The 13,152-nt window shown below is 36.0% G+C and overlaps 1 protein-coding gene across 1 annotated transcript; it reads right to left on the reverse strand.

Annotated features, from left to right (window-relative positions):
• Positions 1-1,832: 1,832 nt before the first annotated feature.
• On the reverse strand, positions 1,833-4,023 carry LOC114713830 (probable inactive receptor kinase At1g27190). Its single transcript, XM_028898502.1, has one exon. It carries the CDS (start codon positions 3,966-3,968, stop codon positions 2,079-2,081), a length of 1,890 nt encoding a protein of 629 aa, XP_028754335.1. The 5' UTR covers positions 3,969-4,023; the 3' UTR covers positions 1,833-2,078.
• Between the last annotated feature and the right edge of the window lie 9,129 nt (positions 4,024-13,152).

The raw sequence follows: 13,152 nt of genomic DNA on the forward strand, positions 1-13,152 counted from the left end.
TATTATTGATTCATTCATTCATTTATTTATATGATGTAGCATTTAATTTTAGATACTGATAGATTAAGCGCTGTCAGATTTCGAAAGGAAGAATTCCCTTTTAATTAATGCACATGCATTTAATTTTCCTTTGTATCCAAAAGCAAAAACACACATGCATTTAAACCCAAAATCTTATGCTTTAATGAGCATAACTAATGTTACTAAAACCAACATATGTTAATTTTTTTTTACTTTTTTATTTAAACCTAATATTTTGAGCCTATCACTTTTAACTCAAAGACTTTACAGAGCCTAGACTAATCTATATTAAGTTGGGTGAAACCCTTTCAAGTACAAACTCTACCGCAGAGTATAATACTAATCCAAATCTAAACTTGAAATTTCTAACTAATACGAAGTAACTCTCTTTTAAATTCATCCAGAGTATAATACTAATCCAAATTTAATTTGCTTGTTGAGAAAGTGAACAAGGGCTGTGTCTACAGGATAACAAAAGCGGCTTACCTCAGAATTTTAATTCTGAAATAGTTGCCTCTGGTAGGGTTCATGAATACCTAGTTTTTACAATTTCAATGTAACAGGATTCAAATGGGGATCAGAGAGGAAGCAGTACAAGGTAGATTAAGGAAGGTCCGAAGGGTGGGTCATGTTTGTTAATACGCACAAAAATTCTTGGGTCTCTATCGGATTATCATGCATTTCATTATGTTTACATAATGGGGCCACTGTCATCTGCTGATTTGACAATAAAACTGTTATGGGAACACCCGGTCAAATTCTTGGACGCTCGACGTGACAACGATCAATATAATAATTGTTACAAATCATCTTCTTTACAAATTCACCAATTGTGATCTGTGGCAAGCGTGATTTATGATCTGACCTATATTTTATCTAAATACAATAGACTTCTATGCTGTTACTATTGCAAAGTCAATTAATTGTGCGTAATGTATCTGAGATAATGAATTGTTTTCAATTGAGTATACTATTAAAAAATTATATGATCGAATTTTAAAAGAACAAGTTTCAATGTCATATGAGATAGGTTTTGTTATACAAAATGTATATATTTGAATAGGGGATCTCCAGTTCATGACTTCTAGCTTTGAAACAAACAATAATCTTTTGTCACTGTCACATGCCAGAATGCCAGCGACTCAAGGGTAAAGAAATGTAAAATTTGTTTCTGCATTGAAAATTTTCAAATTCCCATCAAACAGTACCACGAAATTTCAGCAATTTTACGGTCAAAGAAATCCAATTTAGTCAAATATAAGTTCCCATAGTTCGGCCATTGTTTGGAATGAATAGTAGGAATATGAAATTAGACGATCCTATAGGCCTGACAAAAGTAAATCGGATTTCCTTTTCCAAAGACCTCAATTCTCAATCTGTTTGCCTTTTTGATCGCTTCAATCCCAATTATTAACAGTATCATTCCGAAACACTTCCCATATGATGGTTATATGATCATGTTGCCCCCACAGATTTTGCATTATTTATTGCTTATAAATGAACCTTTTTTCAGTTCCCTTTTCAATGCCTTTATAATTTTTAATTGCCTTCTATCTTTTTCTTGCTTTTTCCTCCAGTCCATTGAGGGATCCGTAGTATATCTCCAATGCTATTTACAGATTTCTAAGTTATCTCAATTTTGGAGATTTTGCCGGGTAACAAAATTGCCAAGTTTCAAGTGCTTAACCCCACAACAGTGTAATGAATCTGGAAAGCTTTTATATCGGTATGCAACAGTGTGATGAATAAAGTAACTGGAAATTTGGTGCAACAAATCTATTAGATGCTGCTTAAATCATGCTGATAAAGGATTCAGAATAACGGCATGTCAGGTAGATAGTAACAATCAAAGAACCAGATGCATCATACTGTTTACATAAGGCGGGATATTATCAGAATTACGCTGAGCATGAAGTGAACAATACGAGTTACAAATCGTCCTACCAAAAAAAAGAAAAGAAAAGGAAGGTATATGTGAAATCTGAAAGTCTCAGCGTCTCTCATATGCACAACTCATGTTGTGCTGCTGCTTCTTCTTCTTCCTCCCTAATGGTAGGCTAATTCTTATTGTAGTCAGAGTCTTCTTTGCCAGAGACAACTGGGAAGTCATCATACTGATCTGCAAAACCATGTTTCTCAGCCATGCTCTTCAGTGAGGAGAAAACTTGGTACATGGAAGGTCTATCTTTGGGTCTAGAGACAACACAAGATAAGGCAACCCGCATGAACTGCATAAATTCATCACCATGTTCAGGATTTTCATTTAACAAAGCTTTATCTATGGCTTCTTTAGTTCTTCCTGTCACTGTTAACCAATTGACCCAATCCACTAAATTCCCTTTGAATCCTTCCCCTCCCGTGTTTACTTCCACCGGCTTCATCCCAGTGACCAATTCGAAGAGAACAACTCCAAAACCATAAACATCGCCTTTCATGGAAGCAACCATGGTGCTTGAGTACTCAGGAGCAACATAACCAAATTCACCCAGGTCGCCATTCACAAAGGAGCTATCATTGGGATCGCGAGTGGCCACAAGCCTCGCCAATCCGAAACCCGTTATTCGAGCTTCGAAATCATAGTCAAGAAGGACTATATTTGAGCTGATATTCTGGTGAATATAGGGAGGTTGACAAGCATGGTGAAGCCAAGCAAGTCCTCTGGCAGCACCTATCCCAATTCTCAGCCTCGTTGGCCAGTCCAGAAAAATATATTGACTATTATTAGCATGACCAGTTTTATGCAACTGAGAATACAAGGTCCCATTGAACATGTGCTTGTACACCAAAAGCTTCTCCTCTTCCACCATACAGAAACCCAACAGAGGCACCAAATTAGGGTGTCTGAGCTGCCCCAACCTGTTCATCTCTGATCTAAATTGCTTCTCAGCAAGTTTGCAAGAATTAAGCCTCTTCACCGCAAGAGCTGACCCATCACGCAAAACTGCCTTATAAGAGACTCCTGTTCTACTAGAAATCACAATATTTTCCGGATGAAAGCTATTAGTAGCGATTAGTAAATCAGCTAATCTGACCTTCACAATGGGTTTCTGGAACAAAGAAACTTGAGCAAGCTTGTGTGACTTTAACAAATCAATCCAATCGCCCACTTGCTTCCCGCCACCAGAACCACTATACTCTTTCTTTTGCTCACTGACTCTCAGGAAGAACCACCACCAGAGAGCGAAACCCACAACTAAAGATCCCAAGGCTCCAATCGCACCAGCAGCAATGATAATCCCGAGACTTTTACGACTCAATCCACCACACTTTGATCCAACTGGCTTCCCGCATAATCCACTGTTCCCATCAAAATCAGCTGCGTCAAATTTGGACAAATCCGGTGGAATGGAACCCGAGAGATCGTTATTGGCAACAGAGAGCTTCTTCAATCGGTCAAGCCGACTCAGTTCGTAAGGGATCGAACCCGATAATTTGTTATCGTTCAGAGTAAGGGTATTCAAGAATTTGCAATTTACAATCTCGGGTGGGATAGAACCCGAGATTTGGTTACCGGAGAGATCTAGGGTCACCAAATAAGGCAACCAGCTACAGATATAAGGAGGAATCGAACCAGAGAGAGCGTTACCAGAGAGTACGAGGGTCTGGAGACTCCGGCAATACTTGAGCGACTCAGGGAGCTTTCCGGCGAGCTGCATGTCACGGAGCTGGAGGCTGATGATGCGGGTCTCCTTCTCGTTCCAGCAAGAAACTCCGACGAGCTGGCAGATTGAGGATACAGAAGTGTTGCTGAAGCTCCAAGAGCTGAGTTTTCCATTTGGGTCAGAAAATGAGTTCTTTACACCTTCGAGGCAAACCACGTCGTCCTCGATGGAAACACAAAGAGATGGTGAATAAAGGAGAAAGATTGAAGCTGCGAGAAAGATAAAGTTCATGATGAACGAAATGGGGCTCACGTTTATGTTGTGAATGAGTGCTTTGGAGATCATAATAAAGCAGAGAGGCTGAAGAGATTGGGACGGATAGAGAAAGGAGGAGAGAGGGAATACGCAGCTTTTTGACTACCAGTTGAAATGTTGAATCTTTTGGGATGTGTCTGTATGTGGAAAGCGTTCAAAGATGATAAATGCGACGCCGTTTATTTAACAATGACATTAAAAGGTCCTTCATCCAACAAGCGCCTTTTGGATTAATTAAGGTTTTGGGAAAACTCGACGGCCCTATACTTGATTTCATTAGTGTTTTTGGTTTTTTTTTTTTTTGAGGTTTTTTAAGATAAGTTGTGTTGCATATTCAGCCTAAACTCGGAATAACTAACGGGTCGGGTTTAATTTTCGAGTTAGTTAAGGTTTTATAATTTATATTTAGTCCTTTAACGGAAACTATACAGTGAGTTTGAAAAGCATAACATTTTTCAGTAATGTTACGGATTTATTATTTTTTTTCTCATAATTTACACACCTATTACATTTTACGTATTATATTTCTTCCGGTCCTTAACATAAAAGTTAATTGACTAATTTGAGTAGATTAAAAAAATTTGCTAAATTAGTTATTTATAATAAATAGGTATTCTGATTTCTAAAATATCCTTGTTAATAAAATGTATTTTTTAGAACCATTGTTATTATAAAGACTACCTTAAAAAAAAAAGGATAAATATCAGAAACAAAATGAATTGGAGTCTTATATTTAAAATCAAAATAAAAATCAAACAAATTCTTATATTAAGGACATGAGATAGTATTTTTTATGAAGAGTTCAAAGTTACCACCCCATACTTAGGAAACTTTAAAAAAAAAAATTGTTATCATTTGGTAACAAGGCCCTCACTGCGAACTTACCGTTAATTCTTATGGAAACAATTTTTTAAAGATTATGTGTGTTTATATACTCATATAATTTTATTTATAAGTTACTTCTAATATATCTTATTAGAATCAAGAAAAGCCTAAAATCTTATTAACTATTTTAAAATTTAATAGCCTTTTAATTTAATTTTATTTAATACTACCTCCGGTCCTTAATATAGGATCCCGTTTGACTTTAGTTTGGTCCTAATTATAAGACCCCAATCCATTTTTCTTTCATATTTATGCGTTTTTTTCCAAGATAGTTCTTCTAATAATGATAGTTCTAACCAACACACTTAATTAGCAAGGATATTTTAGGAATAAAAACACTTATTTGTTACAAATAACTAACTTAACTTACTTCCTTAATCTCTTCAAATTAGTCAACTGGGTCTTATAATTAGGACCGGAGGTAGTATGTATACTTTCCAAGCAAAATAATAAAAAAGGAGTAAAATGATACATTTATGTTGCACATTTGATAAAGTGACTTATAATTATGACAAAAAAAATTTTACCTCATAAATTGCTCCAAAAAAGTGCGTGTGTGTGTAAGTAGCGGATTATGTGATAATGTGTCCTGGTAATTGGTAATAGACTAATAGGTCACAGGTCACATCTCTTTTCCAGAGAAACGTTGAGAATTATTACTCATTTCCCGCTCAAAATATAACATAAATTTTATCTATTTATATTTATGAAAAGTTGGTTTAAAATAATAAATATAACATAAATTTTATCTATTTATATTTGTATTTCGTATGGAAACTTTTTTTATTTTCCTTTCAATCAATCGTCATATTTCACAATACACGGTTGGCCAAAAAATTTAAATCGTCAAAACATAAATGGATTTAAGAAAGTTAAAATTTTGTACATTAAAAATAATATGTTAAATTTTACCATGTGATAGAACTATTTTATGATTTATCATATGACACGTGAAGATAAAGCATATTTTTCCTATATAATAACATTCGCTTGTGAAAAAACAATACTTCAAAAAAGAACTATCATAAAAGAAAGTTAAGAAACATTCACTTGTGAACTGTTTGCAAATATAAAATATAATGAGGTCCAGCCCAAAGAGGAGAGAGCCTCCTCGTAAATCATTGGCTTAGCCTTATTTTGCCACGTTATAGTATGGGCCCTTAGCGGGCTGAAATGGCTATGTTTAAATTTTCCAGGCCCAACACCACAAGATGGATACCAAAATTTAGTCATTAAATTTGAGACGTGATTTTAAAGGCGACATTCAGTGCCCAAAAAAAAAAAAAAAGGCGAAATTCGATTGTTAGGTTGGTTTAAGCATAACGAATCTTCCACATGTCACGAGGAGAAGCAAAAGGCATGATTTTTAAAAAGTTCTAGTTTTGATTTGATTGTGCGTAAAATCTGAATGAGGTATTATTAAGATATAATTACTTAACAGATGTGATTTATTTTACGGTTTTATTATAATAAGCAGATCAAGCATTCAATAATCAATATGGGCTTTTCTGCATATTTGATTATCATCTTCGTTTCAGTTTTTTTTTTTTCTTTGTAATGTAAGGAGAAAACCAAGTTATCAACAGGGGCTGGATTTAGTAAAAAGAGTTAGTCTATCATAACATGGTGAACCAAAGTTCAAATTCCCGCTGAGAGAAGTACCTACATTTAGTATCCAATAATGCCTCAAATAGGATTGCCTCCTATTGAAGGATACCTATGCTTTAGAGAGAGAAAAAAAGAAAAGAAAAGAAAACCAAGTTATGTGCAACTATTTTTTATGTTAAATCTGTTTAATTACAATAATAATCTGCAAATTTCAATCCAGGTCAAGCCCCCAAGTCGTGAACAATTATCTGAAACTTTTACAATGCAAAAGAGATCCCACACACACAATAAGTCAAGAAACGAAGAGATTCTGACAGGCTTTTGTTCTTGGTGGGTGGAGAAAGAGACAGCGGAAGCCAGTGGAGGAGAAATATATTTTAAACCTTATAAGTTAATTATTTTTATCGTTCCCATACTATAGAGATAAGATAACAAATATATAAACCAGTGTGATTTCTTTAATACATAAAAATCTTGTTGTCAACAAAGATGCTCCTTTTTTCCAAAAAAAAAAAAAAGACAACAGAAGGTTGAGGGGAGCAAGATTACAAGACATCCTTATATTTGTAGTGAGACTCGAACTAATGATCTTGAAGATTATGGATAAATCGATGAAGCTAATTTTTTTCAGCAAAATGCCTTTTCTTAGCTGGTATATCTTTTTTTCCGTTTATTAATATAATTTTGATCTTTCTATCAAAAAAAAAAACAAATATCCATCTTTTTCTCAGACACACCCATTTGTCGTAAACCAAGGAAAGATATATGTAGCCTCTTAAAATTGGGAATCAGGTTTGTTTCAAGATTCCAAAATTCATGCATTCCCTAATTCCATCCAATAATTAATTTCCGTGCCTTGCATGACATACAAATCATCTAGCACCATATATCCAAAATGAATTTGATGCATAAAACTATAATTACACCGATGGCTCCAGACTCTTAAACTGATATCTTTAATTATAAGATCTCGTTTATAAACTATAAACAAGATTTTATTATAAATGACGTGTTGGAGGTAGTATTAAATATTCTCGAAAGCAGAGTCTCCGGCCATTGTGAAAAGCTTATCTTTTCTTCCTGCTTTTCTTACGGAAGTATCTTATCCATGGCCCTGTTTAAATTCTCATCCCATCTCACCGCTTCTCCATAATTTTCCTCATCATCTTTCTCCCACGACATGGCCAACCAAGACTACAATGGAAACAAAACGAAATCTTCTTCCTCGTCCTCATCGTCCTCATCAGTTTGTGAAGTGTCGATGTTGCTGGTATCAAACATCATCAGACTATCATGTCGCGGCTTATTTGGGGCCCAAAATTTCCCTCCAAATTATAGTAATGATCCACCAAAGCCACGAGATCATGAAAGATTAGCAGAGTCGTCTAGCGAGACGCCCCGCCGGAAGCCTCCATCGTCGGCGGCGTCGAAGATTAAAATAACACAAGAGTCTGTAGACAGCGTCATGGTCACAAACCCGAGATCCTATCTGGTGAAGCCAGGACAGGTTGGTGAAACCTTGACGAGGCATGAAATTAATGACGATGTTGATGCTCATGCTGACAACTATATCAACCAAGTCCGTGAAAAGATCAACGGTGGGAATCATGTTGATAACTAAAACTGCCACTTCTGGCCCTTGTTCTGCTGGCAAAGAGATTTACTGGTATATATCATCATCATCATCATCTCATCGTCATCTTCTTCTTCTAGTGTGGTTTAGTACGTAGCTTTCTCCTGGATTAAGTGAAGTTGTGTTATATATTGTATATAATCCTAGTGGAAGTTGATTTTTTTTTTTGGTATAACCCAGAATATCTACAAAGTTACTTTGAGCTTAAAACTAATCTCTATCGGGTTGAAAGTGTTAAGGTTAAAGCTCTTCTTATTGGGATGAGATCGTTTATCATCTCAACCAACAGCTAGTTACTAGTAGAAATTGATTATATATAATTGGGTTATGAATGTTAAGAGTTTTGTGTGGATTTCCATATCTTCTTTACTATTTTGTTTTTAATCAAGTATCTCTTACTATTTCCCTGTTATTCTATTATTTTTATAACTCAACTTTAATTTCTACTGTTATTCATGAGTTTTATTTTCCATTAAATATCAGTTAACAAGAATGAGTCCTTTGATACATGTAGGATATGTTTATATAGGACATGTTATTTGTATTGATGTGTGTGTGTGTGTCTGAAATGATAGAATGCTCTCTCTTGTTTCAGCTATCTCTTTTCTATACCTCTTAGTGCTTCTCAAGTTGGTTTATTTCGAAGGCACGCATAATTGGACATCTTTGAAAGTTCTTAATTATTTTTGTTGCAGTAAAAAGATAATAAAAATATCCAACTCATACGCATAATTTTATTTTTTTTGCCTGACCAACTCATACGTATAAATAAATGTATAATTAATATAAAATTGGATCTCTTTCATTTGAAAAAATGCTCACAACTATACTACTTGAACCACATAGCCTTAATGGTGAGATAAGGTGAGGTATCTATAGAAGTTTCAAGCTCGACCCTTCCTTATATAATTTTAAATAAAGTATTCAAGATTCATCGATAATGGCATGATTTGTTATCAACTAGAGTAGTGGTTTTCTTTTTTGTGCGAAGTTTAAAATAAATCACATTACTCACTGCTTAAGACATGGTGTGTACTCCCACTACTTTTTACATTTTTATGTGTGTTGATATTATTATTAATAATACATTAAACACTCTTTTCGCTTCAAAATAAGTGATATTTTAGAGGGTTTTTTTTATTGTATTTTCGAAAATGTTGGTTCGTCATTTTAAATTTTTAAGCCAGCATTAATTTTTTTAACTGTTTTAGCCTCATTAACATTTCAATATGGGCGAACAGTGCATTTAAGGGGGTGCTTCAGTGAAGAGTTTTTTAGTATAATATGTAAATCATTTAAAAAGATATACTTCTCCAGTCCTTAATGTATGACATAATTATTGAGTTGATTTTGATCTTAAATATAATAACTATTTCTCATTTATTAATTTTTTTCTAAATTATCTCTATTAATACTTCTTCAACTATAATCAAGTTGGAGTAAAAATGAGGATATTAAAGAAAATGATTATAGTGTTTTAAAAAAATATGTCACACTTCTTATAATTAACTAATTTAATTAACATTCTTAATCTACTTAAATTAGTCAATTAGGTAGGCCAAATGAATATTTTTTTCCTCCCTGAATAAAGAGTTCATGATGAGCTCCTCAGAGCGCAGCCATGGAAGTGGATTTGCGTATACTGGCATTTGATGATTATCTCGTTCGGTGCCTTACTTATTATTGTTCAGCCTTTTAATTAACTTATTTAATTTTTAAAAAAAACATTTTTTCAACTATAAAAATAATTGATGGGAACCCACAATTGATTACCGATACACATGCATGCCAAATCTTAATAATACACACACACAGGGTACAACATTGCTGGCAGTAACGAATCTAGGATATGATAATGAATGGGGGACCAAATTGCAAACAAGACGCAAGAGTGGTGGGGCCAAAATCCATTTTATATTTTTTAAGACGCAAAATCTATAATTTCTTTCAAAGGGCCATTGAAGTTGGGCCGACGGGACCCCCTTTCCGCCCATAGACTCGTCCCTGATTGCTGGCAAGTGGCAAAGAAGGGGGAAAACGGCACAATATTACTGACTCGGTTTTAAGATAATTGTCAGTTTACAATTGCCATGAATCTTCGAAATACTTGTCATTTTTTAATTTCAATGAAACATTAGTTTATTTCACTGTTTTAACCTTCATTAACTTCCCAATATACGCTAATAACGTGTTTAAGACCGAATATAAGTCAAGGGTATGTTGGTCGAGAAGTCAAGAAAATAAAATATTTTTAATTAATTTTCTTGATAAGAATGAATTTATAAGTAAAAGTGACTGGTTGTTGGAAATATTTGAATGAATTTATTTGTAATTGTTGGGTGCTTGTTGTATTTCGTTTCTGTAAGCCCATCAGTGGCCCATTCTTGTGAGCCCTTTAGTTTAGGGTTATAGAGCTGCGCATTGTATATAAATATTGGGTCCGTTGTTAGCCCAAGTGTGTATTCTTTATCAGTTGTGATTCAATAAAATAATTCTTTCAAGTCCAAAGTCGTGTGTTTTAGGGATTCTTGGAGCAGGTCAGTGGTCAACATGGCATCAGAGCCAGGGAGCACGATCGTTTAGGGCTACGAAGAGACCCTGCCGATTCAGGCCCAACACATTGACACATCGCACCGGAACCCTATCCGACCGATCCGATGGGAGATGAGAAAGGCACAGTCGAAGGTATCCCTTTCTCACATCCATTGTTCTTGCATCCGTCCGACACGCAGGGGACGGCGATCATACCCCATATTCTCACCGGGACTGAGAATTACACCGTTTGGTCCCGAGCGATGACGATCGCGCTGCTCGGGAAACATAAACTGTGCTTCATCGACGGCACTTGCAAGAAAGCCGACCAAGAAGAGCGTCTCAGACCGCAGTGGGAAAGGTGTAACGTGGTTGTTCTCTCCTGGTTGCTTAATTCCATCTCGAAGGAGTTAGCCAACGGAATCATATACTTCCAAGACTCGCACGCTGTCTGGATCGAACTGAAGGAACGTTTTGACAAAAAGAGTGGATCTCACGTCTTTGCTCTCCATAGGGAAATTAGCTCCCTTCGGCAAGGCACGAACCCGGTTACCATCTATTTTTCGAAGTTGAAAGAACTTTGGGAAGAACAGGCAGCACTCGTGGCAATTCCTTCCTATTCGTGTGCGACGGCGAAGGCATATTTCGACGCCATTCAAGAACAGAAGCTGTTGCAGTTCTTGATGGGTCTCAACGAGACTTTCAATCAAGCACGAAGCCAGATCTTACTGATGTCTCCTCTACCGTCTGTGAATGAGGCATACGCAATGATAGTCCAGGATGAAACTCAGCGGTCCATCTCATATGCAGACAGACACATCCCCACTGAAGGATTGGCAATGGCCGTAAGAGGAAGGGGACGTGGTCGAGGAAGAGGCAGAGGAGACACTCCACCCGAATGCTCTCACTGCCATAAGAAGGGGCACGTTCGGGAGAATTGTTTCTAGATTGTCGGGTATCCAGCCAATTTCAGAGGAAATAAAGGGAGACAGCAGAGGGAATTTCAGCAAGGGGGAGCTGATTCTGTCAAAGACCCTGACCCTCAAGGCCACGCTGTCACAACAGTAGCTCCGACCTTCACTAAGGAGCAATACGAAAGAATCTTGGAGATGTTGAAGAAAGATGTGGAGCCTACGGTACACGCTTTAACGGGTACAAGTTTGATCAATCCTATACCAAATTTTAAAACTTACACACACTAGATTTTAGATTCTGGGGCAACTACTCACATGGCTAGTAAATTAGACTTGTTTGATGATTATAAGCAGTATAATGGACCGATTAAGACAATTAAAATACCGAATGGAGATAGATTACCTGTCACTCATGTTGGTTCTGTTACTATTGCTGAAAATGTTATTATGCATGATGTTCTGTATGCACCGCGTCTTGAGTTTAACCTGATATCCATATCTAGATTTACAAAGGAACACAATTGCATGGAAGCCTTCTTTCCTGATCTCTGTGTACTGCAGGGCCTTCAGGATGGGAGGATGAAGATGATTGGTAAAGAGTATAAAGGGCTTTATGTGCTAAAAGTGACAGATACCCCTGTTTTGGCAAATACTGTTCAGAATCAGAGACCTTTTAGAAAGGAATGTGATGTCGAATTATGGCATAAAAGACTAGGACATGCCCCCATATCTGTAATAAGACACATTGATCAAATTTGTACTGAAAATTCTGTTTTGAATAAAACTTCAAATTCTTGTGATATTTGCATTCAGTCCAAGCAGACTAAGTTCCCTTTCAATTCTAGTGTCATTAAATCTCAGAAAAGCTTTGATTTGATTCATGCGAATGTTTGGGGACCCTATAGGAACCCCACGCATCAAGGTTTTCAGTTTTTCTTGACTTTAGTAGATGACTTTTCTAGAGGAACTTGGATTTTTTTGATGAGACATAAGAATGAGACTGAAATTCATATCAAGAACTTCATTGCTTATGTTTCAACACAGTTCTCTGTGAATGTAAAAAGGATTAGAAGTGATAATGGAACTGAGTTTACTAATAATCAATTGAAAGTTTATTTTCAACAGAGAGGCATAATTCATCAGACATCATGTCCCTATACACCAGAGCAAAATGGGGTAGTAGAAAGAAAACATAGAACCATTATGCAGATCACTAGAAGTCTTATCTTACAGTCAGGAATACCCATTAAGTATTGGGGGGAGTGTGTTAAAATGGCGACATATTTGGTGAATAGGATTCCCTCAAAGGTTATAGACTACCAAACACCTTACGAAAGGATTTATGGAGTCAAACCAGACCTAAGTAATTTGAAGATTTTTGGGTCACTTGCTTATGCCACTGATTTAAAGGTCAGTGATAAACTACAGTCTAGATCAATCCCTAGTCTTTTCCTAGGGTACCCAGATAATCAAAAGCGATTTTTGCTCCTAGATCTAAAGCAAAGTACCATTTTTGTCAGCAGACATGTACACTTTATAGAAGATAAGTTTCCCTTCAGGGATGTTAGAAACAACTTTCAAGATACATTAAGAGATGGTGTGAGATCAATGTTTTGGTTTGAATCAGAAAATTCTGGAAATC

Source organism: Neltuma alba, unplaced genomic scaffold (genome assembly GCF_004799145.2).
Source record: "Neltuma alba isolate B1F8T4 unplaced genomic scaffold, ASM479914v2 tig00011475_pilon, whole genome shotgun sequence".
Lineage (NCBI taxonomy): Eukaryota > Viridiplantae > Streptophyta > Magnoliopsida > Fabales > Fabaceae > Neltuma > Neltuma alba.

Bases quoted from the DNA above. Each gene is read 5' to 3' on its own strand.
- LOC114713830 (XM_028898502.1), bottom strand. From the start codon at position 3,968: ATGATCTCCAAAGCACTCATTCACAACATAAACGTGAGCCCCATTTCG.